At 38.0% G+C, this 27480-nt stretch overlaps 1 protein-coding gene across 2 annotated transcripts in view; it reads left to right on the top strand.

The window, feature by feature from the left end:
• Positions 1-27480, top strand: part of SMOC2 (SPARC related modular calcium binding 2) — a 224389-nt gene that overhangs the window by 137593 nt on the left and 59316 nt on the right. For both annotated transcript variants that reach the window (XM_036769314.1, XM_036769313.1), the window contains exons 8-9: positions 16012-16198; positions 22865-22947. In XM_036769314.1, the coding sequence (XP_036625209.1) occupies positions 16012-16198; positions 22865-22947 (270 nt within the window). The remainder of the gene's footprint in view (positions 1-16011; positions 16199-22864; positions 22948-27480) is intronic.

Here is a 27480-nt window from a genome sequence, read left to right as displayed (position 1 = left end):
ATAGTGACAGTGATTCTGGTGCCATGAACCTTGGGGACCCAGCTATTTCCAGGGCTCTAAGGTAGCAATTGGTAGCAGTTGACATTCCTAAGGCGGTAAGGTAAGGTAAGGTGGACCCCTTTTTCACCAGTGACAGCTCCCTTCAGTGTTGGCCAAAGGGCACTGGGTTGCCTCATTGAATAGTTAAAAGACATTGAGGGTTCTGATGGGCAGAATTTGGGGGGTTGGGATAGCATTCTAGGGACAAGAACTAGCACAAGCAAAGGCATGGAGGAAGGAAATCAGTTCAAGTCAGGTTTGTAAGATGATAAATTGGCTAGTTTGTGTGGCATAGGATTTGCATAGAAAAGTTGTGGGAAATAAAATTTGGATCTAAAAGATGCAAGCAGAACTGCTAATATTACTTGCCCAAATTTTATTTTTTATTTTATGGTTGAACCCTTTGCTGTGTGACAAAAAGCAGATTGAATTTCTAAGTGCTAGGCTTCAGTTTTAAACTTCTGTGATCTCTTCAAAAATTCACATTTCTCATTGTAGTTCCACTTATCGAGCAGGCTGACTCTCTTCTTTCCAAATCAAAACAAACCCTGCCCACCCTCTCCAGCCCCAGTGTAATATATGGATAGTGAGCAAAATGGAGAACAACAGAACTCTCTTTGCATAAACTGTAATAAAAATGTTTCCTTATTAGGTGACAATGCTAGTGTTGCAGTTTCCTGTGATGCTGATTATCTGTGAAAGTTAAATATTTAGAATCTGTTTTATTTGAGTGGTTCTGCCAAAAAAGAAAAAGGCCTTTAGGTTCGCAGCCTTTGTCTGAGAGGGCTTAGAATTAAGCATTATGATCCTGAGGTCTGGGCTAGGAGTGGAGAAGAATGAAAGTATCTGTGGGTAATACAGAAAAAAGAAGAAAATGGCCCTTGAAATGTATTCCCAAAAGTAATCATTGCATAAAATTTTTTCCCCAATTGATTAACTTATTTCTGTGATGATTTAAACATTTTAAACAACTGTCCTCTCTGAAAGGGCACATCACTTACGTTAGGCATCATATGAAAAACAAAAGGTAAAAGAAAGCTTGGGGCTACCTCTTTAATGTTAAGATTCAGTCAGAGGGAGAAGATCTGCAGCTTCCTTGAGCTCATCTATCCACACATCCTTGAAGAACGGGAGGTTACACACGGCTCTTCAGTAAAGTGGTAATGCAGCCTCGCTTAAACAGGATGTGGGCATGCTATTAATAAGCCGAATCTGGCCATTATGGGTGACGAGAAAATTTTTCACTGGTTTCCTCAGACTCCAAGGAGAAGATGAAGTTCTTCCAGAAGTTTGGTTGTCCTCGTTGAGTCTGAAGGTAGAGCCAAGCCAAGGGTCTGGCTTTACTGTGAAAACCAAAACACAAGCGGATTCATTTGAACCAACAATAAACATGTGAAAAATAAACTGAGTGAAAAACAATACAAAAACATTGCTGAAGCTAAGAGGAAATCATCCCAGGACATTCTGGCTAGTAACTGGCTTTTGGCTTCTTCGTACACATGGACACAGAGATCAGCCAATTTCAGTTACTCCTCTGTAATCTTACTCAACATTTACCTACCTCTCTAATTAAGATGACCAGTTTCCTTTGTGATTACTCAGTTTATGAGGTCATGGTTCTATTCACAGGACTCTACTTTAGCATTCTTTCAACCTATTTTAGTGCTTGAAAAACTGCAATGATTTAAGGCCCTGAAATGCAGATTTGTTGTCATAACCTAAAACTGGATGGCTGATAAAATTGGCAAATGCCATATAAGAATCGGTCAAAGGAACTGGGCATGTTTAGCCTGGAGAAGAGATGACTCAAGGCTGCCTTGTGAAGTAGGGATTGGACTTGGTTATTTTGGCTTCAGAGAGGACAGAGCTAGTTTCAATGGAGGGTAAGTTGCAAAGAAGCCAACTTTGTCTTGATGTCAAGAAAAGCATCCTAATAATTAGAACTGCCCACAAGTGGGGCAGAGAGATGTGGAGTCTGGAGAGGTGGTGCTTCCCCATCCCTTCCCTTCCTCCCTCAGAAGTCTTCAAGCAGAAGCTGGGCAACCATTTTCTGGGTAGATTATAGAGCAGATGCCTTTTGTGTATGGGTTGGACTAGACGGCCACCGAGGTTCTTTCCAATTCTCAATACTTTTTTGATTCTGTGAAGTATTTATGAAGTGCCTATTGGGATGTGCTCAATAAATGTGGATATTTTGCATTTTCGTTGGCCCCATATGGGAGGAAGATTTTTATATGTCTAAGACAAAATCCATATATATACTCCAAGATCTTACAATGTAGAAGGCAAGAAAAGACAATACATATGAAGTATAATCAAAAATATTAAGTGGTACAGACAGAAAAAGAATGCTGGATTTGAAATAAAAGAATTTAGGCTGAATTTTACTCTCTATGTGACCTTGGGTAGATCTCTTCAATTCTCTTGGCAACCTTTTCCTTATCTGGAACATGATGGGGTTGGATTAGATGGCCTCTAAAGTGCTTTCCAGCTTGAAATCCTATGAGCTCATCTAGTCCATATTTGCAACCTAGGAGTCATCCTGGACTCCTCACTGTCTCTCACCCTCCCATATCCAAGCCATTTATGAGGCTTGTAGATTTTACATTTGTAACATCTCTTGAATACTCCTCCTCTCTTCCTCTGATATTGCCAGTACTCCAGTGTAGGCCCTCATCGCCTCATGCCTGGACTCTTGCAATAGTATCCTGATGGGTCTGCCTCCCTCAAATGTCTCTTCACTCCATTTCATCCTCCTTTCTGTCCCTAAAGTGATTTTCCAAAAGCACAAGTCCTACCTAATCCTGTTTGGCATTCAAAGCTCTTCATAAACTAGCTCCCTCCTACAATTCCAGTCTTCTTACACCTTCCTCTTCACCATATTCTGTTTGATCCAGTGCTACTGGGATCCTTGTTATTCTAAGAACTAGTCATTCCTCTTTCAGCTCATGGTATCTTCTCTGGCTATCCCCCATGCCTGGAGTGCTTTCCTTCCTAATCTCCACTTCCTAATTTCCTTGATTTCTTGTAAGTCCCAACTCAAATCTTACCTTCTTTCCCAGCTCCTTTTAATTCTAACACCGTCCTTCTCTTAATAATTCCCTATCTATCCTGCTTATAGCTTGTTTGGCTTATTTGTTTCCTTGTCTCTTATGTTAGATTTTGTGCTCCTTGCAGTCAGGCACTGTCTTTTGCCTCTTTTTGTATCCCCAGCACTTTAGCACAATGTCCCACATACAGTAGGAGATTAATAAATAATTGACTCATAGAGGTGGATAGTAAAAAGTACCTTTATCTTCATTTTACAGATGAATACCTAGGTCTTTTGGCTCCAAGTCCAATACTCTTTCCCCTTCATCTTAAAAGAATTCTTTGAAGAAGGAAGGAAACAAGCATTTATTAAATACCTACTACATACAAAGCACTATGCTAAGTGCTTTACAAAATATTACCTTGTTTGTTCCTCACAACAACCTTTGTAGGTGGGTACTAATTACTTCCATTTTGCATTTGATGAAACTGAGGCGATCAGAGGTTAAGTGACTTGCCTAGGATCACATAGCAAAGAAATATATGAGGCAGAATTTGAATTCAGGTGTTTCTGACTCCAGGCCCACTGCACTATCTACTATGCCGCCTTGTTACATGTCAGCTGAGGCAGTAAAAAGAAAGTTTTACAGAGCACATGACATTGAAATTACTATGATCTACTGGTATTTAGCCTAACCTTCACAATGCCTTGAGTTCTCCTTTGCCTCAGTTATGGATGATGGTTTGGGGGCAAGAGGTATTTGGAAGATGTCCGCATTTCTCCAATTGACCAGTCAATCACTAAAGTAAATGTTACTTGAAGGAATCTTAGAGATCAGTCTACTCATTTCATGAGGTTCAGATAGTTGAGGTAACACACAACTATTTAGTATTAAACCCAGAACTAGAATCCTTCTCTTCTAACTCTTAGGCTAAGTCCCATCCCCAAATATGGTCTCTTTTGTCCCAGCCTAGTTGAGATCTTCAGTGATTATTCCTAAGAAAATGTCTTTATCATCCTGTGACTTAAGTCAGCCTGTCGTCCAGCTAGTCCCAATAATTCTTTCTTAAATATTTCATTCCCTACAAGCATTTTGATTATTAAAAGAATTATGACCTAACATTTTCCAGAGACAGAGACTACTTGAGTAGTCATATACCTATGGTCTTCTTGATGAGTTTGCAATGTGGCTTCATTATTGCTCCTTGTGGAATGGGAGTCTTTGCACTGGTTCTGTGAGGTGAATCCTAGATTTCAATTCCTTTTGCACATTTTATTATTAATGAGATTCTTTCTTTCTTTTAGATACTTTTAGATTTGGGAATTTAAAAATTTTAATTATGGGAACTTTACAGGTCTTCAGATATAAGAATTTCTAAGTAAAATAAATTTCTTCTAAACTACTTTAAAATTATAATACATTGAATATAATATTGACCCACTTTTCTGGGGACCCCAAAGATCTGTACTTCCTTTCATTCCTTATCATCCACAATATATTTATTAAGCACAAATCTAGTTCATGACACTCTAATGATCTAATGTAAATGACCACGGACATCTTTAAAATTTAAATGAGTTCCTTTTTTCCTCAAATATCTGCTTTTTCCTCTTTCAATTGCAAAATTTAGACCAGTTATGTGAGCTCTTCAATGTCTAGAGATCCCAGTGTGAAATTTCCTCTTCCAATGCAGATAGGCACCTTTTATACTATTTGTACTCTTAAGAATTGTCTAGGATACTAAGAGATTATGTGACTAGTTTAGTACCACATAATATATAGCAGAGGCAGAGCATAAACCCAGCTTTTTCTGACTCTGGGGTCATATTTTTTTTAATTCTAGATCTTGCTGTTTTCATATGTCACAGAGGCATGAAGAATGCTTCAAGTTGCTCCTCATGGCAGATTGTGCAGAACATGGACAGATATTCTCTGCCTGCTCCTAGGTCATTATGTGGACTCCTTGGGGGCCCACCTTTGTCCTTTTATGATTCAAGGACTTGTAATATGAGATGACAAAGAGTCCACTCATTGGAATCATGAATGACAGAAAGTAGGTCCCCGATGCTTTCTCGTGATAGACTGGAAGCAGACAGATGAATATTTGCACATGATGTATACAACCTAGCAGGAGGGGAAAAACTGAACATGAGCCATGCTTCTTCACACCAAAGGGCCAGTTGTTTACACAGTTGGTGTTCATTGTGTAAAGTGTTCAAGAAGGTGATGATTATGATGATAGTAAGTGTGATATACCTTGCCTAAGGTCAAAGGGCTTCTAAATAGTGTCATATGTATCTCAAATATAATGTGACATCTTAGAGTGGGCCTTGCATTTGGAGTCATGAAGACCTAGGTTCATATCCCACCTCAGACCCTAACTGTCTGACTCTAGGCAAGTCTCTTAACCTTTCTGAACCTGTTTGCTGAGCCTCTATTAAATGATTATAATCGCAGCTTCACAAAGTTATTGAAGAGTCAAATAAGAGAGTAAATGTAAAGTTTGTTGTTGACCCTAAGGTACTCTGGTTTCCTCTTCTTTCAGAATTGCTGAATTCTAGTTTCTGACTGTTGAGCTCTCATCTTATCTAACCTGGTCTTGGCCTACCACACCAGTTCTCCAGTTGCTCTCAAGAATTTTGCCATAAAAGAGAGTTTCCCTGTGGCACGGCTTAGAGATAGCCAAGAACTGGTGTTGTGGGCCAGCTGGTATGGTATGTTATTAGAACAGGAGACTAGTTCTAATAAAGTTGTGTGACTTTGAACAAGTCTCCTAATAACTCTGGCTTTGAATAATGAGGATCCTGCACCGAATTATTTCTAGAGTCCTTTCTAGCTTTAAGATTTCTTGATCTTAAGTCAAGGGAAGGACCAGAAACTGGAATCTTCCCTAGTGGTAAAAGACCATAAGGTCAAAGCCTGTTTTATAGGTTGAAGAAGTCTAGAGAGCTTTATAGGAAGCATTTCCAAAATATTTCATAACTGGAAAAGGAGGCGCAGTTGGATTATCAGGACAGATTCACATTAGCTAAATATTAGGAAAGTTTATAGAAAATAGGTCTGTGATGTTGGTGCATTAAAGAAAGCAAATTGGCCAAAGATCTTGAAGTCCCAGGAGAGAAAGCTATATTTGATCCAAAACAAAGAGAATTGTAGTTTTTTGAATAGGTTAATATTCTTATTGCAATGGTTCTGATGGAATCTTGACGAAATGACTTTGAATAACAGAAATTGGATCAAAAGGGGATAAAAAGTCTCACAGTACCCAAAGCGAGATTCTATAAAATTAGCAAGACAAAAATAGATCATCATGGTACATATCCCTAGAGTTATTTTTTCTTTGAGGTAGTCAGCTCAAACTAATCTCTTTGCCCAAGGGATGAGAAAAGATGTGAAAATATAAATCTCAGATTATTAATTGCCTACTATATGCAAACTACTGTGCTAAGTACTGGAGACATAAAGACAAAAACAAAAGTCTCTGCCATCAAGGAACTAACAGTCTACTATTCGATTTAATTCACTAATTTATTAATTAATGGTCTACTAGTTGATTCAATTTCTTGTTGGAGAAGTCATATCTTATCCATATAGAACAATTATCTCATGTTTCATCTGTGCAATTCCATCTTCCTTCATGACCCTCCACCCTCCATAGGAACAAGGAAGTCACAAAAACCTATATGGTAGACTAAGGTTACTGGGACACATTGACTGGGAAACTGGATATAAAAGTACAAAGGAGAGACATGAATTAATGGTGATGCTAATACTCCAAATTTGAGGCCAGTCAGTCATTGAACTAACATTTATTCACTTTGTACCTCCTATGTGTCAGGCACTGTGCTAAGCACTGGGGATACAAAGAGAGGTTAAAAAAGCAGCCTAATGGGGGATACAACTATGTACAAACAAGATGAAGACAGGATAAATTGGAGATAATCTTGGAGGGAAGGTGCTAGGATTAAGGAGGACTGGAAAGGCTCCTTTTAGAGACTTGAAGGAGTCAAAGAAGCAAGGGGGTGGAGAGAGGAGAGTGAGCATTCCAGCGTTGAGGGACAACCAGGGAAAATTTTATTAGTTGGGAGGGAATTTCAAGTGAAAGGAACAGCAGAGAATCCAAATTCCCTGTATCATAGAGCGCATAGGAGAGAGTGGGGAGTAAGAAAACTGGAAAGGTCTTTACAGATTTGGTGATGAAAAATAAAAAAGAAGTTACTAGTTGAGTTTTCAACATGCCATTAATTCATTCAACAAACATTTAAGTGGCTACTACATGTTAGACACCATTCTAGGTGCTAGGATCACAAAGACAAAACCAAAATGGAACCAGCCCTGACTGGAGCCACATTATGATGGGTGCTAAAATCCAAGCAGAGGACTTTATCTTTTGTCCTAATGGCAAGATGAAGCTCCTAGTGTTTCTGGATCATTTGTGTCCAATTTGTGATTTAGGATTGTCAATTCGGTGGCTATGTGTGGAGGATAAATTTAAGAGAGCCTAACAGTAGAGAGACAAGTCAGACAGCTTTCACTGTCATACAGGCAAGAGGTAATAGGGACTGGATTATGGGTAGTGACTCCATAAGTAAAGAAAAGGGAACAGATGCAAAAGTTATTCTAGAGGTATTGGCAGGACATACAAGTGAAATTGTCCTGTAGACAGCTAATGATTTAAGAGGGAAGAGAGCGTGAGAGATCAGGGCCAAAGATGCAGATTTGTAAATCATTCACAAACAGGTAGTTATTGAAGCCATTCAAGGAACTGAGACCTGAAATTATTTCAATTTGCCCAGATGAAAGTGGCCTGACTGTTTCTTTCCAGGCAAGGGTCCTAAAATTTGTGTATATCAATGTAGAAATAATATGTGCATACACAATTGCATTGTGACTAAGCTATGGAAAACAAATGTCTGGAGAAGGAATATTTCAGTGCGTACAGGCATGGTCAGTATTTTCCTTCTGTGAAAACTGGATCTGCCATATGAAACATTTTAACTGTTTTCTTCTGACTAATATATTTTCTTATGCAAAAGGGAGATTCCCTGTCACAGCAATTAATCAATAACACCTGTTTCTTGTAAATGGCAAGCTCTTAGTCATGGAAATGATCAGTTAAATATAGAATGACAAAAACTCTGGGCTAGATTATTAATCTCTGGAGGTTAATAGCTAGCATTGTTTGTAGCACTTTTTTTTTTCTTTCTGGCATAGTCACATTCTGAATCCTTTTGTTAAGGATACATTTGTACATTCCTCCCCACCCCACCATATTCAAGGTTCAAATATAAAATGATTTCTGAATACCCTGAACCCAAATTTAGTCTTTTTTTGAACATGGATATGTGAATAATTATATTTAATTTAAAATACAATTTTCATTGCTTCAAACTGTTTCCTGCACATCAAATTCTAGATAGATTGTCTGATTTTTTAAATCGTTTGAATGTGTTTTCTTTGTTGTGTCATCTTTAATTTCCTCATCTATTTGTTGCATAATTAAAAAGAGAACCATGTACAAATAATTCTGCCACTGATAGAGAAAGTATATAGAAAGCATATAGACTCAAAGTATATATATGAAGAGAGCCAATTGTAAGAAGAATGAACACCAACATTCAGAAACACATAAATGGACACCATATTCACTGGGCCTGAATCACATTGGATGTTATGTGTCCATAATTCATTTGCATGCATCTGCCTCTGAATTGTTGTGTTCTTTGTATGCCTAAGATACATATAATGGGTTAGAAAAGAAGTATGATAGATTGTGGGGAAAAATGAAGCCACTAGTGATGATAAAGAAAAATTATACTTGAATCTAAGGTGAAGAACTAGTTTTACTTATAGATAGGGTAGGTAGCCCTTTATGAAGGATGCCTCCTCTACTGAGCTGAAAACCTCCTGCCTTCTCCGGCCAGGTAGTAGCCACAAAGTTAGAATATGTCCTGTCCTTTTTATAGCATTGGCTGAGATTGAGGTTGACTAAGGCCATTCAAAAGTACCTCTACTGCAGTCATTCAAAAAGAACGCTGTCCACCATGTGGTTAGCAATCTTCAATCAGTTACAGAACGTCTTTGTATGCACCAAATTTTCTCTAAGGCTCTTCCATTGAACATCATTACTACTTTCCCACGAGGAGAATCCCCATCCTCTGTCATATGGAGAATTCCATTAGCTAAACACAATGATGCGCTATATGCAAGTTCACAAGGACTGGACCCATTGGCCAGTCCTAAATTATATACAAGTAGAAGCTATTGCAACCTTCTCACTCTGTGTGAAGCTTTTCCATTCTGGGTCATCATCAGTCATCTTGACTTATGTCTTGCCATTGCTCTCTGATGACTCTGGAGAGAGTGAGACTGATGACCTCGCACAGTTTTGCCATATTTAAATCCAATTCATTTGCAAGTCAAAACATCAACCCCCTGAAATCATTGCTGTACTTGGAGAACAAAGGACCAGCAAGAAACAATCTATTTTACCTTTGGCCTCCCTAAGTACTGCCAGAGGCTCCAAACAACGTGCTAGGATCTTCTTCTAGAGCTCTTGTGTTTCATGCTTTCAAAATGCATTTATTATTTCATTAGATTCTCATAATTATTCTATGAGGTAGAGTGTTCAGCTGTTCTTGTCAGTTTCTGACAAATAAGGTAAAGACTCAAGAGTTAAGTTATTTTATCAAGGCCAGACCCCTAGTCAGAAACACAGCTTAGACTGGCACCATTACTTCCTTATTTATAATCTAGTGCCCTTCCACCACAATGCAGTGTCTCCTATGAAACACAACAAGATTAGGGCAAGATGGCCTTTGTTGTTGTAAAATTGCCTGTGTGTGACTTGTTAAAGTGATCAGGAAAGAAACGAAACTGGAGGAGGGGAAGTGATTGGAAATAAGAGTAGTCAAAAGAGTAACTTTTGGGGCAGCTAGGTGGTGCAGTGAGTAGAGCACCAGCCCTGGAGTCAGGAGAACCTGAATTCAAATTCAGCCTCAGAGACTTGACACATGTACTAGCTGTGTGACCTTGGGCAAGTCACTTAGCTCCAATTGCTCTGCCCCACCCCCCCACCAAAGTAACTTTTTATGTGTCATTGATGTGATGATACATGACAGTAACTGGAAGAAAATATTACTATACTAATGTACAAATTGGAATTATTAAGATTCATTTGGCTTTGTATTACTTTGTATGTGAATAATAATTTCACAGAATCACAGAATTTAAGAGCTGGAAGGGGGTCTGAGCGGGGGTCTAGTCCAAACTGTACCAGAAAAAAAAAAAATGCTTCCCATCAGTAAGGCTTAGCCATTGAGTCTTCTGTTTTTTCCTTCTTTCCAGCTTCATTTCCTCAGAAAGCTTGAAAAAAACCCACCTGGTTTTCAAATTCTGCTTGTATGTGATTTTTCCCCCAAATCTATACCTCCAGACCTTATCAGTCACCTTGTTTTGGTTATATATTTCCAGTTTTCTATAGGAAAAATCCCTCCAGATATCCTGCTGATACTTGAGATAACTCATCTAAAATTGATACCTTCAATGTTGCTCAAATATTTCTTTGCATTTCCATTGCATAAGTCATTTCGTGTATCTCTCACTGATCATTTGTTTTGTAAGCTAAGGAGCCTATGTATAAAATTAAAAAAAAATCTTCTATTAATCATGTTTACAGCTACTGCTAGAGAGGAATAGAAAAATTATTTCTCACCTCTTAGTCATCTTAATCATGGCAGATCCTATTCAGAAGGAAAATAAAGCCGTTTTTAAGATTAGAATTAAAGCAATGCTAGATAATGTCTGCAGTGAGGGACAAGGAATTAGCAAATATCTATTATATTTCTGTTTTTTGTTGTTCATTTCTATTTTAGTCGTGTCTGACTCTTTGTGACCTCGTTTGGGGTTTTCTTAGCAGAGATACTGGAATGGTTTGCCATTTCCTTCTCCAGCTTATTTTACAGATGAGAAAATTGAGGCAACTAGGGTTAAGTGACTTGCCCAGGGTCACATAGTAAGTATCTGAGGCCAGATTTGAACTAAGGAGGATGAATGTTCCTGACTGCAGGCCCAGAACTCTATACACTGTGCCAATGAGCTACCTATGTTTCTGTTTAGTCTTACAATTTCATAGATAACCATTACTTCATGTAAAGAAGGGGTTTTTTTTTGGCTTAAATGGGGGAAGGAAGGAAGAGTTTGTACCTGTTATTTTAATGTTATAGGATACCTTTGGTAAGGAATCTCCCTCTATGGTAGCTTATAGTCTTAGAAAGTTTTCTGGAGGACTGACCAGTTATGTGACTTGTCTGAGATTACATTCAAAGGCAACACTTGAACCCAAGTTTTCCTGATTCCAAGGCCAACATTTTATCCAATGTGCCACATTTCTCTTTTGCTTTTTATAAGTTCTGAAACAGAGGAGGAACATTTTATAAGCCTTTCAGAAACTGTTGTATAGATGCAATATATCCCCGGACGAGTCCACATTAATTCACTTCTGTGGCCAGGTAATCACCTCATAAACCTATTTCACTTATCAAATTTCTGAAAAAGGACCAAGTGAGCACCAGAGCAAAGCAATGTGTTTTCCAGTAGTGCTTAAGCTTGGAAAACAATCATCACGATCATCACCATCATCATCATCAGGATGATTGGAAGAAGAGATCGATTTGTTTTAGGTTCTCCTTAGCAATGAATTGCATATTTAATAATATGTTAACGACTTCAAGATATTTTAAAATTATATTGCCTCCTGAAATCCTGTAAACCCAAATCATTGCCTTTTTCAAAGCTTATTTGTACTACCTGAAAACAGCTTTTATGTTATTTTCAAGATATAAATGGAAAGAACAGGACTGTTAATATTGAATGGCAATAGATAGAGAAACACCCATTAGAATATCTGAGCCTCAGTTCTGTTGTTAACATACTATGCAGGAAAATTAATAGTCATTTCCTTCCAAAGGGAACTTGTGATAAATTTCTGAAGAAAATGAGTAGGATTGTGTGATAGTTTTCTCTTCTCTTGTCCTTTTTAGTTATTGGAAATAATGCTTAGAGTTTGGAAACTATACAAGCTCCCTTTAGACACCAGAGTCATGCTTGGATCTTCTTCATCCTCATCTCTGTTTCTTGGCTCTTCCGGCTTCCTTTAATTCTCAGCTAAAATCTTACCTTCTGCAAGAAGCCTTTCCCTACCCAACTCAATGCTAATAATACCTTCTCTCTCATTATTTCCTATTGACCCTATATTTATCATGTTTGTATCTAGTGGTTTGTAAATGGTCTTCTCCGTTAGACTAGGAAATCCTTGAGAGCGGGACTGTTTGTTAACCTTTTTTTTTGTATCCCAACTCTTGGGATGGTGCATGGAACGTAGTAGATAATTAATAAATGTTTATTGACTGACTAAAAGTACCCGTAATCATCATCAAAAGCCGGATATTGCACAGAAAATAAGTTCAACAGACATTTTATCTTGTCCTCTTAGCATTTACACCCCAAGGTGTGGGATTGTGAATTATACACCTTCTCTGATACAGGGGGAATGTAGCAGCTAGGAGGGAGACCAGGTATGGGGGACATGAATTTCAAGAGTTACTGAGCACACTCTGGGCAATTATCATAGAGGACTGCGTTTTGGCTTTCAGGTTTCTTTCCTTTGACATTTCTCAGGACATGTTGCTTTTATGGCTGTACTTTTGGGACTTCCAGAGCCTGTCCTTTATCTTTTTAAATGTGGTATCTGTTTGTGTATAAGGGAGTCGTGCTTGGGGGTGGGGGTGGGAGTATTGGTTTTGGCAGTGTAATACATCCAGGTGAACCAACTTCAAATGCAAAAGAACAGAACAGAACCTGTGACTTCACTGATACTGGGAACTCTCAGATGAAGAAACTCTTTCTGCCAATGAAAATTATAATTTTCTTTGCATTTTATAGTCTTAGGAAATTGCTATAAGACTGAGAGACTAAGTGATTTTTCCCAAGGTCACCCAAGTATGCATCAGATACAGGATTTGGACCCAGGTCTTCCTGGCTTCAAGGGTAGCTCTATATTCACTATATTATGGCATCCTCTAAATATAAACATAAAAGGAAATTAAATTAATAAAAATGGTTTACCTCATTTTATGTAGTGGAGGTTTTTCTGGAAAGCTCCATGTAAAATGACTTTTATAAGTCAAAATAGCTTTCTTCATTGAATTACATTGCAACTTCAAAGACGTTTTGTCTTATTTTCTGCAATTACTCTGAATATGTTGTTTTATCTCTGTGTTTAATAATGAATTACCAGTATATTAATAATTCATTACATTTGAGGAATCTACTCTTTAAGAGACTACTTTCAAATTGGAGAGATTTATCCTTGTAATACTCTTATATTTTATTCAAAGGAGTAGCATTGGAGTGGAGGAAGGTATCTGTGACAGTTTCATGTATTCAGTGCTGCCCATGGTTGCTAGATATTCAAAGTAGGGGCTTGGGAGGTATTTTCCATTTCCTGTCTCTCTACTATTACAAGGCTGGTTTCCATGATGGGAATGCCCATGTAGAATTTCTGGTTGCCTCAAGACTCAGTTCAAATTCCTCCTAGTCCTCCAAGCTGCTTATATCCTGTCTCTCCCCAGCAAACAAAATCACCTTGTATCTATTTTATAAATATGTGTGTGTGTATATGGGTGTATATGGGTGTATGGTCTTCTCTAACACAATATTGGAGGGCAGGGAAAGGTTATTTTTTCCTTTGTATACCCAGCATCTAGCATAATGCCTGGAACATAGTAGGCACTTAATAAATGCTTGTTGATAGATTTGGTATTAATAGACATGGGCTCAAGTTCCAACTCTGCTATTTATTACTCTTGTGACTTTAGGCTAGTGACTTCACCTCTCTGACCTCAACTTCCTCATACATCAAATGCCAAGATGGACTACATGATTTCTAAGATTCCTTCCATCTCTGATCTCCTGTGACCTGTGGTCTACATTCCATTGTTAGATCATCAGCACAAATGACCATGATTTAGTAACACTTTTGCCGTATTTGATAAACCTTGAAATATTTGAAAAAAAACTTGGAAGAGTTCAATTAAAAGGTCCCTTAACAATATTAATAAGAATATTAATAATAGTATTACCTAAGCAGCACAGAGGATATGAGTTCATCTGGGCACATACTCCTCTATGTGCCCAATACATATAATTCAACTCAATAAACATTTATTAAGTACCTAGTACATGCTAAACACTGAACTATGCACTGGTGAAACAAAGACAAAAATGAAATAGTTCCTGCCCTCAATGTGCTTATATTCTGCGGGAGAAGGGGTACCCAGAAAAATATAACAAAGTGTGAGGGATAACGACAAAGCATAGAGTCAATGAAGTTCTCATGGAGGAGGAAACATCTGAGTGGAGCTTTGAAAGCGGATCAGGATTCTCAAAAGACTAAGATGAGAAGAGAGTCCTTTCATGGCATAGAAAATGGCTGATGTGAATGACTTACTGACTTTCGGGAACACTTTGGCTGAAACAGAGAATACAGAAAGAGGATTAATATGAGGGATAGATAGGGCATCCTAGATCCAGAGAATGAATTCATTCCATGAATTGAGTTCCTCCCAAAAAGAGAAAAAGAAATTCGTAGAATGCCTTTTATCTCAGAGATTCTTTAAATTTTATTTTTATTATGCTCAGAGCAGATATCAAAGCATAAACATTTCATGTGTAACAGAAAAGAGGATTATATATGAAATTGTGAACTGTTGCATGAGGTTTTTTCTTAAGTATATGTTAATATTATGGTAGGAACAAAGTTTCCCTGTTAGTCTAAACTTCCACAGGAAATATTAAGGCCAAAAATATTGTAAATTGACCTTTATTTATTGGATTCTTCCTATTATTTATTCTTTTTCTTTCATATGGAATGGATTCTGTAATTTAAAAAATTCTACATATATAATATGTATCAAAAAAGTTTTAGTGAGTCCTGGAACTAAGGCTAGTTGGCAATCTTTTAGCTATGGAAGACCTTCTGTGGATAATTACAGAGTTATAAATGGACTTTAAAATAAAAGGCTTCCGGGGCAACTAGGTGGTGCAGCGAGTAGAGCATCGGCCCTGGAGTCAGGAGGACCTGAGTTCAAATCCAGCCTTAGACATTTGACACACTCATTAGCTGTGTGACCTTGGGCAAGTCACATAACCCCAATTGCCCTGCCTTCCCCCTTCCAAAAAAAACAAACAAAAAAAATGAAAGGCTTCTGCAATATTGTCTAATGCAAAACTTTAATTTTATTGGTAAAGAAAGTGGTGATTTGACCAAGGTCACCGAGTTAATTAACCACAGAGCAGGGATCACAACTCAGGCATGTTAACTTCTAGTAAGGCATTCTTTCTAGTACACCATGCTACCTCGGTCAGTTTGTAGACTGGCCCAAGATAGGCAAGTAGAGTATTGTTCAAAATTCAGCAGCAGAGTTATTGGTATCATAGGTTATATATGCCAGGATGGGAACTGCCAGCATGAAGTGGCATTCTAGCTCTGGCTTTTTCATTGGCTAGGTCTTTGCTCTATATACAAAGTGGATGAACCAAGAATTCCACTGTATTTTATGGCCAAGTTGATAACCATAGCCAGGACTCTATTGTACATATCATTGACATAGATTGGATCTGGCCTATGGCCATTGGAATGTCAGTGCCCAGCATGTCACCATTCACAGAGAAGGTACTTAATAGATATTTGTTGATTAAACTAATAAATGGCAGTCATATTTTGCTTATGGACCTATGTCTAAGTGTCTCTTTTCTGAACTTGAAGTCACTTCAAATCTTTCATGTTATCTTCCTCTATATTCCTTACTGTGTACTATGTACCCCAACTGTTTATATGCCTATGAGGTTAACCCTATGTCTATTTTCTTGTTTACTTCAGCATCGTCGTGTGATCAAGAACATCAGTCTGCATTAGAAGAAGCCAAACAGCCTAAGAATGACAATGTAGTTATTCCTGAGTGTGCTCATGGTGGTCTCTACAAACCTGTGCAGTGTCATCCTTCCACAGGATATTGTTGGTGTGTCCTAGTAGACACAGGGCGTCCCATTCCTGGTACATCCACAAGGTAAAGGATTATGATCTTAAATATTTTTTCCAATAAACAGTTACAAAGTAAAAGCGTCATTTATTAATAATAATAGCTAAATTATATAGCCTTTCTATAGCATGATGGATAGAGAGTTGACCTTCGAGTCAGAAAGACCTGAGTTTGAGTCAAAGTATAACTGATGAATCTGATGAAGCAAATCTGATAAATAAGGTTAAGTGAAGTGGCCTTTGCAGATAGGAGCTCCATGAATGCAACACTCTTCTTAATTTCTCATAGATGTAAAGCACGTACTGAATGTATAATCCTGGGCAAAGCCCTTAACCTTTTGGTACCCAGGTAGCTTTCTAAGATGATAAATGGAGGTATGATTTGGGCAGCTTTGTGAGGTTGATTTGACTAAGGAGAGACTTAAGATAGGGACATCAGCTGGAAGAGGTGGCAGGAGGTGACGATGGACTGAACTAGGGTGCTGGCAACATGAATGGAGAAGGAGGAGCTTATGTGAAGGAGCCTGTGGGAGTAGAGTGGCTCAGCAGCTGACTGGATGTGTGGAGAAAGGGAGAGTGAGGAATTGAGTATGACTGAAAGGTTGCAAACCTGAGTGACTGGAAAGATGGCCACTACCTCTATAAAAACAGGGAGGTTTGGGATAGGGGTCCTAAATCAAGCCTAAATCTGCTTCTTCACAATTTTCACCTGTTGCTACTAAATGTCTTTCGTGGAGCCAAGCAGAACAATTCTAATACTGCTTCCATACAACAGAGCTTCAGTTACTTGAAGATACCTATCATGTCCTTCCTAGTTCTTCCTTTTTCCAGGTTAAACAATCCCAGTTCTTATAATACACCTTAAGATAGCATTGGCTTCCTTAACTGCCTTCTCAAGACTCACTGTTGACTCGAACCAAGCATGAAAACCACTAAAATGTAAGGATTTACATTTATCCCTACTGAATTTCATGTTGATAGTTTTGGCTCAATGTTTTTGTTTTACAAAATCCTTCTAAATCTTAGGTCTGTCAGTCAGTGTGTTAATGATCCCTCCAGCTTTATGTTATTGTGAATCTGATAAGCATACTATCTGTGGTGTTACTCAAATTCAGAGGTCAGTGACATACGTATATATTTTTTTTACATATAGGCACTCTATGAATACATCATTCTTCTTGATCTCTCATAGATGAAGTCAGTTTGCACATTTGTCCAGAATTATAAATACAACTACATGCCTACTGTCTTAAACATCAGCCTTATGGCATTTTCCATTATGTCTTTCCATTTATTTATATGTGTTACCCCAGTTGAGGTCCTGCCCAAATGCCTCATTGTGGCTTGGAAGTGACCCTAAGAAAGCTATCCTACCATAGTAGAAGCTCTGACTGGTCCTAATAAACTGAAAAACGTCTCATTAATACACCATACTTCTTTCATCTGAGGACCAGTCTCACTCATTACCAGATGGTTAGTGGCTAGGGGATGAGTATTTTTGGCCTGAGCATCTCATGAAGATAACTACTAACGTGTGGAAAGGACTAGAGTTAGCATGAGGATGGGGGTGGTAGATAGACACACCCATATTGATGAAATCCTAGATCCTCCAAGTGTTTAAATATGATACTTAGGAGGTTGGAGCTGGAAGCAAGTCAGCCCAGATTCCTAGAAGTCAGCAGTACAGATAGCCAGCTGATAATGTTTTATAAGGATCAACCCCAAATAGTCTGCAGTCTTGACTACCTCTTCAGCCCATTTCATAGCAGTCTCCATGGAACCACTGCCTTGGAAGTAATAGAGAAACAAAATATCCTTATAAGTATGTTAGTAATAGAAGTGTATAGTTTACTTATTTTGGCCAAGCTGGACAGATGACAGAGAACCCTGAAGAGTGTAGAATGGATGCAGGCTGAGCAAATATCAGATTCCAAAAGAAGCTATTTAGGCCAGCTATTGAGGTTTGGTTTCTGCAAGGGCATCATGAGAGCTAGTTTTAAATCATTGCAGTGCAACATCAGTCTTTTCAAGGCTTTGATATGAGATCTTTTTTGGTTTTGTTTTTGTTGTCGTTTTTATCCTTGTGTAATAATGTGTATGGGGAATAGTTTTCTAAGAAACCATTCATCCCCAGGAAACAATATTTCTATGTTTTTAAATATGATCTATTTCCTATGTATTTAAGTGGGAGCTAATAGTTTCATATGCTTGAGACTGGACCAGCTTCAGGATCAGAATCCAAACTCACATGCTATAGCAGAGATAAAGTGTCATTGACAGGTCGTCAGCCTCAGCCAATAGGAATCCATGAGCTCTGCCATGAGACTGACTCTGAAATCATGAGATCAGCATTTATAATCTCATCCCTTCTATCCTAAGCTCGTTTTTTATCCTTTCTATACCATGTCCAGGTTTGAGGGGGTAGGAAAGCACCAGAGACATACATATTGTGCTCCCACCAATTCAGGGGACATCTCCCAATTTTCCCTTTGTCAACCAAGAGAGAAGACATTTGATTTACCAAATAGTTACTCCGTGAGTGGCTAGACTTAAGCTGTTCTTCCTCAGTATTTTTTTTGTCTCAAAATCAGACTCCTTTCATTTGACTGCTGCCCATTGCTTTACTATATGGCATCAAGCCCAGCTTTCTTGGTCTTGTGTTATCTATTGCTGGGATCTTTTTCACTTACATGTTTCCTTCAATCAGGGATGGCACCTAACCAGCTTTAGGATAGGTTAATCAATTGTGAATTTTCTCTTGGCTTTGTCTTATGTCTGCTTTCTTTTTTCCAGAGCCATCCTCTGACTCTGTGTATTCTCCCAGTTTCAAAATGAACACTCTTGAATCCTTGAGAGAAACAAGCAACTTTATGAAGACATCCTCTTGGTTTAGCTTTTGGTTATAGACTGACTATTTCTGTCTTCCCTACTGATTTTTCCTATACCCAGTTGTTTCTGTTCTCTCCATTTGGAGAATATCTTGTATAGCTTTCCACATACTTTGGATTTACTTGTCTGTGGACATGTCTTCTTCTCCCTAAAATATTACTGCCTTGAGGATAGGGGCAATGGAATACTTGTCTTTCAATAAAAATACCTGGCTCAATTCCAGGGACATAGTAGGTGCTTAATAAATTAAATTAAAGAAAAAAATTAAAAACCAAACAAGGGTATCAGTAAAACACTTTAAGAATGTGAAACCTAGCTGTCTTTTTTTCTTCCATATAAGGAGATAGGAAACTCAAGATGGCAGAATTTAGAGATGAGAGGAAGTTTAGAGAGGTCACCTGTCCTATGTCCTCCTATGGAAGAGGCAAGGGCAGGGAGATTAAGTGTTTTGGCCAAGCTCACACAGGTAGTAAGTAAAAAAGCTGGAATTTGAACCCAGACCCTTTGACTTTACAGCATTCTTTCTATTACACAATGAAAAATTGTGATTTGTAAGTCAAACACTAGAGAAATGAAGAATAAAAAAATTCTGTGAGGCAGAGAGTACTTTATAGCATCCTTTTCAGCTGAAGATGTCCCGGTGGAATGGCCACTAAAAAGTCAAGAGAGAAGTCCCAGCACCTTACCAGTATGCTTGTCTTTGTGTGCTTAGCACATAGTAGGTGCTTAAGAAATGCTTATTGATTACTTGCAAAAAATCAGACTCTTCATCTTATTTTCCAAACTGCTTGAAGGCCAGAGGCAGGGTTCTTGTGTAATCCTACTCTGTCTGGATTTGAGAGTGGAACTCAGAGAAGAAAGTTTCAGCTCTGCATAATAATTGACATAGAGGAAAAATCGTTGAAGTGGGGTATCAGATTAATCAAGGACCAGGCTGGTTGCCAGGTACTACATTAGTGTGTAGAACTTAGAGACTTCTCTTTCACTCTTTTCTTGGCTGATGGAAGAGTTCATCCATCAGCTATCAGAATCGCAACCATTCTAACCTCCTGATCAAAGCAGCTTCTATTCCTGATTCCATAGGGTGCCTTTCTCACTTGAGGTGCATGCATAGTCTCCTAAGCATGAAATTACATTGTACCTTGGCAGAAAGCATGGTATCTGATGGGCAACTGGACAATCCAGAAATTTTCACTTTGTCGTGTACAAACAGGCTAAAAAAATAAACATCAAGGAATGAAGTGGTGGGGAGTTGAATTTTGAGTTTCTATTGTATGGGTCCAAATAGCTATGAACTATATTTTTAGGGGGATAGGTACCACATTGGGTTATGGAAATTCCATGATAAATTTTTAACCAAAGGTGAGATCCCTGCATTTTAAGTAGGCAATTTAGATACGCAACTTCATATACCTGGATATCAGTGTTACAGTTTATTCATAAGTTTTCCCTGTCACTATACTTGGAAAAGTATCAGAAGTATTATGAAGGGATGGCTAAGTTCCAATCCACAGGTCTTCTAATTTAAGACATTCACGATACACAGATAGAGATTATTATGATCCGTTTCCCCATCCACCATCCAAATATTAAAAGTAATGGACACCCATGAGCACCAATGGCATCCTCATACCTACTTGATATCAGTGCTTTAATTTTTCAGAGCTATGTAATAGCACATGATGCTGCGGTACTTTTCTTTGATGTGGGCTTGTGAGAAGATGCTTTTTCAAAGTACTGGAGTGATTTGGCCTCCAGTGGGAATTCCATCATTAATGCTTTCTAGGCATCGTTCCACCTCATTAATTAGTCACCTGTCCATGGTAAAGACAACCTCCTGTCCTTTTGTAGCTCACATTTCTTGGCTTGTTCATTGTGAAGCAAGTCTAAACCTCACAGCTGGTCACAAGGAGTGAGGTCCAATATAGACATACAATCTGCCCCCAACTGGTACTTACCCCGCCTCCTTTCCTGCTTCTCCTTCTTGCCTCTAATTGAGCTTTTCAATTTCGAGAATGTCTAGGGCTCCCAGAGAGTTAAGTATGGGTAAGAAGAGGTAGAAACTTAGCATCCCCTTTAGTGACTGACTTCTTTTTAAATAGCTTCTTGGTGAACTTTCTGTTTTTCCCTGTTCCTTGTATGTCTTAGTGTTCTAATAGGATCAGGGTGGCACCCTGGTAAGAGGTGAATTTACACACATAGCTTTCACATCATGGATATGTTTCTCTGTCTTACAGCATTAGACACTACCATATTTCAAAAGGGTATAAGTTAATGGGCTTTTGATTAAAATTTGATAGCTTAGATGTTTGCTTGAGTGTATCAGAGACTCTTTAATTTCAAAACCAACATTTCCAAAAGGCATGTTAAATTATTACTCACAAAGCTGGAGAAAGTGAATGGGTGTTATGTTTTCTGGTATCAAAGAGGCCATTCAGGATGTGAGGGGAAAGGAGACAGTGAGCAAATTGCACTTATTACATAACAATCCATAGGAGTCCCCTGTAGAATTGGCTAGAATTCTCATGGAGACATAAGAAGGAGAATACTTAAAGACAATCCCTTAAGAGAAAATATTATTTTCCTTTCCTGTGTTATAAAGGAAAGGAACATTATAGAGGAAGATAAACTTAAGATGATCCCCAATGGAGAAAATAAAACCCCATGTACACTATACATGTGCCCAGTGTAATTAAAACAGGGCAATGAGACAGAAAGGTAAGATCAGAAATCATGATCTCTCTCAACAGAAAATCAACCATCTCAACATCCCAGCTAAAATAGTCACATTATGAGTTATTGTAGTTAGTTATAGCCCAGTGAGCTATGAATAACAGGGGAAACAAATGGTATTTAAAGAAAATAGGACCTAATTATCAAGTCAATAGGAGGGGCATAGCACCTAAAAGCTGATGTATGGAAAACTGTGCTTCTAATGCCTATTCTGATAGCAGAATAATAACCAGCATCAAAGAAACCTTATAGTAATTCTTAATAGGTCTCCATGGTCAGAAACCTGTAAGGTTTCCAAGAGCCCATTTCCATTCCATCATGTCTTCTCCGATGACTACAAGCCACGCAAATTGTGTCTTTTGCTACCAATAACAATTCAAGTTTATTTCTGAGATTGTAGACCTCTTTTTGTCCTACCCACCAATCAGTCAGTCAAAAAGCATTTATTAAGTGCTTACTATGTGCCAGTCACTGTGCTAAGTGCTAGAGATACAAAGAAAGGCACCAACATGGTCCCTGCTTTCAAAGGAGCTCACATTCTAATGAGAGAAACAATATGTGTAGAATCAACTATGCATGTGCATGGTATAAGCAGAGTGGATGGAAGGACACTACCCTCATCACATCTTTTATTTCTTACATTTCCACTCACAGAGCCACACCGTTTAGTCTTATAATTCTGCCAGTTAGGATGAGGTATCAGATCGAAGGAATAGAGAGCCAAATGCTAAATCCTCTTAAAATAATATGGGAGGAAGGTATTCTGAGCATAATATCCAATCTTGTGTGAGACACTGGATTTCAAAGTATTGCCAACAGCAGAAGACAGTACATTGCTTCTTCTTACTCTCTGGGTTCAACAGGCTTACCACAATTAGGTTTTCTCCAAAGAATCCTGGTAATAAATCATGGGCATTGTAACATGAGAACCAAGTGTCACAATGTGTGCTGAGAGCCAAAAAAGTGTACACTTTAAGTGTGACCATGTGAGGCCTAGAAGGAGGCATATTTCAAACTCTAAACTGGTTTTTTTTTCTTGTCTCTCCACCACCCCACTTTTCCCCTCTTGTAGGTATGAACAGCCGAAATGTGATAACACAGCCAGGGCTCACCCAACCAAAACAAAGGATTTGTACAAGGGCCGCCAGCTCCAAGGTGAGTGTAATGGATGGGTTTTGGCTGGAGCACGTTTGTTACCACATTTGGATTCAAGGCTGGCTTATGACGGGAAGGAATTCATCCAAATCTGTCTCCCAGAGGGCTTGGACATTATTAGGCTGATTGGCCAGTGAAGCAATCCCAAATTTCTACTGAAAGGGAGCCTTGAATTCAACCCAGACATGCACAAGGCCATCAGTACAACATACAGACTAGAGATGTTTCACAGATTTATTTCACTTGAGGTTAGCAGATTTGGATGAAGCTTCAACTTTAAGAGTAAAACATTCGAAAAAAAATAATCTAAAGTGCAAAATCATACTCTAAGTACAGTGTGCCTTTTGGACTCTTTTGGGGAAAAGACATGTGTGCGCACATACACAAACACAACCAAAGAATCCATTATTTATTTTGCTAACATGAGAGTGGTAGTTCAAATATTATTTTCTGGCTTAAAAAAAGGAAAACAACTAAAATTTCAAGTGGCTGAAGTTTAATTTTTTAATAAACTATGACTTAGACCTGTCTGCATATCAAGTGAATCTAATTGCAAGGTATAATTTGAAATGAAACAGAAACAGTGAATATAAACTCCTGATTATTATGTACGTATACATGAAAAGAGATCTTGTGAATTCTGTCTTTTTTTTCTGAAAAGCAAATATTCTATACTATGATACACCAAAAATGATCACTGTGTCATGTCAAGACCTCATATCTTGAATTACTTAATTTGGTGCAGAAGAGGTGGAAAATTCTTTCAGAACCAACTCTGGTGCAATTTATGGAAGGTTTGGAGAGTAGCTTTGGTGTTCATAGAGCAAAGCACGAGTTATGACACTCTAAGAAAAACATTCAATTTAGTCAGTCAACAAGCATTGTTTTCAGTACTTGCTATGTGCCAGTCACTATGCTAAGCACAAGGGACATGAAGACAGGCCAAAACATGGTCCCTGCCCACAAAGAGCTCACATCCTAATGGAGCAGACAACATGCAAAAGACTGTGTGCATACAAGATAGACAGAGGTTAAATGGGAGGTAATCACAAAGGGAAGGTACTAGCATTAAAGGGGATTAGAAAGTCTTCTTACAGGAGGTAGGCTTTTACCTAAGACTTGAAGGAAGCCATGGAAGTTGAGTTAGAGATGAGGGGGAAAACCATTTCAGGCATGGGGAACCGTCAGTGAAAAAAGCCCAGATTGCAGAGATGGAGTGTCTTGTGTGAAGAATAGAAAGGAGGCCTGTTTCACTGGCTCATATAGTAGGTGGAAGGGAAGGATTAAAGTGTAGAAAGACTGGAAAGGTAGGGGAGCCCAGCTTATGAAGGGCTTTAAAAGTCAAAGGATTTTATATTTGTTGCTGAAGATAATAGGGTGTCACTGAAGTTCACTAAGCAAGGGGATGGGGTGAAATGGTCAGTCAGATCTATGCTTTAAGAAGATTGCTCTGATAGCAATCAAAGTGGAGGATGCACTGTGGTAGGGAGAGGCTGGAGGCAGGGAGACCAACCAGAAGGCTATTAGAATGGTCCAGGCGTAACTTGATGATGAAACATTGGACCAGAGTGGTGGCAGTATCAGAGGAAAAAAGGCAACATGTACAAGAGATGTTGGGAAGGTGGAATTAACAGGAGTTGTCAATGTGACAGTAAGAAAGAGTGAGGAGTCAAAGTTCTAAGCCTGGAAGCTTGGGAGAATGATGATGTCCTCCACAATAAAGGGGAAGCTTGGAAGAGTGTAGAGTTTGAGGAAAATGATAATTAATTCAGTTTTGGCACATTGAGTTTAAGATGTCTATTAAACATCAAATTCAAAATGTTTAATAGGCAGTTGAAGATTTGAGGCTAGGGGTCAGGAGATATTAGGGCTGGACAAAGTAGAACTGAGAATCCTCCCTATAGATATGATCATTGAATGAGATTGCCAAAAGGAATTTTACAGAGGAAAAAGAAAAAAAGAAGAAAAAGAAAAATATAGAGCCTTAGGGAACACCTATGGTTAAAGGGTGTAACCCAGGTTTATCCCTTCTGATACCCTTACCTTCCTATTCTACAATGTTATACCTATAAAATGTTGATGCCATGTGAAGTTATTTAACATCATTAAATTCAGTGTTTTCTATTTGTACTAATTTCCCTCAGAAGGCCTTTAGCTTTCCAAGTACTTATTTGAATTTTCAGGAATTTGTTTATGTAACTAAACTGGGTGTGTAAATTAGGTAAATTAGCTTGGTGTTCTCATAAACTTAAAGGGAGGTGGTTGATTTGCATTTTGTCACATGGATATATTATAGTTAAGAAAGAAATTAATATTCATAGTTTCAAACAAAACAAATGTTTTCTAAGAATACAGATATGCTTGGATAGGGAAGAGGCTTTCTGAAGAAATAAGGCCTGCTGTGAAATAGATACCTCATTTCTGTTTGCTAAGTGATTTTGGTCCAGAAAATGTGACCCTGGTAAAAATTTTGGGAGAATTTTCTCATTTCATCCTTTACATAGTTATGTTATTGACAGTGAAAAGAAAAATGATCTTTGTTAATTAAACTCTATAAAAATATAAATCTTGTACTATGGTTGCATAATCCGTATCTATCATCGCTCTCTCTCTCTCTCTCTCTCTCTCTCTCTCTCTCTCTCTCTCTCTCTCCTAAAGAGGAGATTTGAAGAGAAACCTGGTTTCAAAGGAATAAAGTAATTACTCCTTCAAGCACACAGGAACAATACAAGGGTTATCACCAGGATCTGACATTTCACCCCCAATTGCAAGAAATGTGACGCAGACTTAGCATATTGAGATATTTATTCTATATGACTTGTTACATTATGAAGTCATGGAGAATAGGATAAATTAATTATGTTATTGCCCACTAAACCACTCCTCTTATGCTCAGCAGCCTGGGAATGCCAAGTTCCAAACTATCTAATTAGAAAGAGGAGTGCCCAGGAGGCTTTGAGAAAGTGTCATTGACTACTAATCACAAGTAGTGGCATTAAACAAGATCAAATCTCATCTAAAAGCAACTCTGGTAAATTTCTTATTTCCATTTCCTCTGTTAGCCACAGAAGATGAGAGATATGATTCCTCTTATGTTGCACTACATCCATAGTTAGAGGAGATCTGTTAACATATATTGACGTAATTATTCTTATTTTAAACTCTTTCTAGAAATGACTTGCATGTAGGCCATGAGTCCATAACCTGGCAGCTTCTTGCATCACCTGTGGCTGGATCTAGCTAACTATTAGATCTACACAGCAGCTAGACTACTAGCTGCTGACTCTACTGCACTATTTTAATAGCTCTTGAAAAGTCAGGATATTATATATTTATGAAACAATGTAATTACCCCAGTTTTATTCATTGGTAAGAGTGATATATTGTGAAAATTTGTAAGAAAAAATATGAAGACCTTGGCTCTACCTCAATATTAAAAAAAAATACCAGATGATGCCATCGTTCTCTTGTTGAGAGTGATGTTCCATTCTTTCGTTTTATGCAGAAGAAAATAAAATAGCATCTTTTTCAAAGGAAAATCTGGATATTCTTACAGTGTTGTTAAGTTTTGTTTTGCTTTTTGAGATAGCTGGAAAACTGAGAGAACAAAGTAGGGTATTCCCTTTCTCAAAACTATTTTCCAGACATTGGCATTGATATTTTCCATCACCTTATAGATTTGGGTTTTTCAAGGTAAGATATGGATCCATTCATTTCCTCATAGGCATTATGTCAGCAATGGGAGTAGTAATCAATAAGTTAATAGTAGAGGCTGGACTTATGGGCACCTTAAACCTTCAGTTTAAACAAAATTAATTCTTATAGATGTGGATAATAAGGCTCAGATTTTTGCCTGCAATGTATGGTTTGCAAAGAAAGGCAAAAAAAATAGTCAAATGCTTTTGTATACAGATTAAATTACTATACTAGCACATCTTAATTTATTTTATAGTTGTATGTTACATAGAAAATGATAAATCATTTAGAGCAAAATTCAAAGAAATACAATTAGGTGGCTTCTCACCTATGTACTTGCTTACTTTAGGGAAATAAGATAAGAGGCTAGATCTATGATTCCATTGATAAAGGGAACTCCTGGATGAGGAAATGCTTTCCAGTAATGCAAATCTCCACCTTCTTTGCATGTAGTGTTTCCAAGAACAGAAATGTCAAATATTTGTGTAACTCTTCCAAGTATAACCTGAACTAGATTAAATGTAATTGGGAAATATTTGGCAAAAGAAATAAAAATATCAATGAACACAGATAATGTAAATATGTGTCTTTCAAAGTTAATATGTGGCCCATGGGTATCCTTAGGTGCTTTGGCCGTGGACATTCAGGTAGTAAGTAGTAAAAATAAGAATCAAACTCGGGTCAAATGGCTCCAACTCTAGGCATCTTTCTCTATCTCTGCAGAAGAGGGATATTTACTTCTTGTTCCATTAATCTAACTTACTTCATGAGGCCAGGGCTGGAAAATAGATAATGAATGAGCATTCATTCCATCTTTACAAGTATTTGTCCCTGGCA

This window comes from Trichosurus vulpecula, chromosome 7 (assembly GCF_011100635.1).
Source record: "Trichosurus vulpecula isolate mTriVul1 chromosome 7, mTriVul1.pri, whole genome shotgun sequence".
NCBI classification, from domain to species: Eukaryota; Metazoa; Chordata; class Mammalia; order Diprotodontia; family Phalangeridae; genus Trichosurus; species Trichosurus vulpecula.
This window is presented reverse-complemented; position numbering and strand designations above follow the sequence as displayed.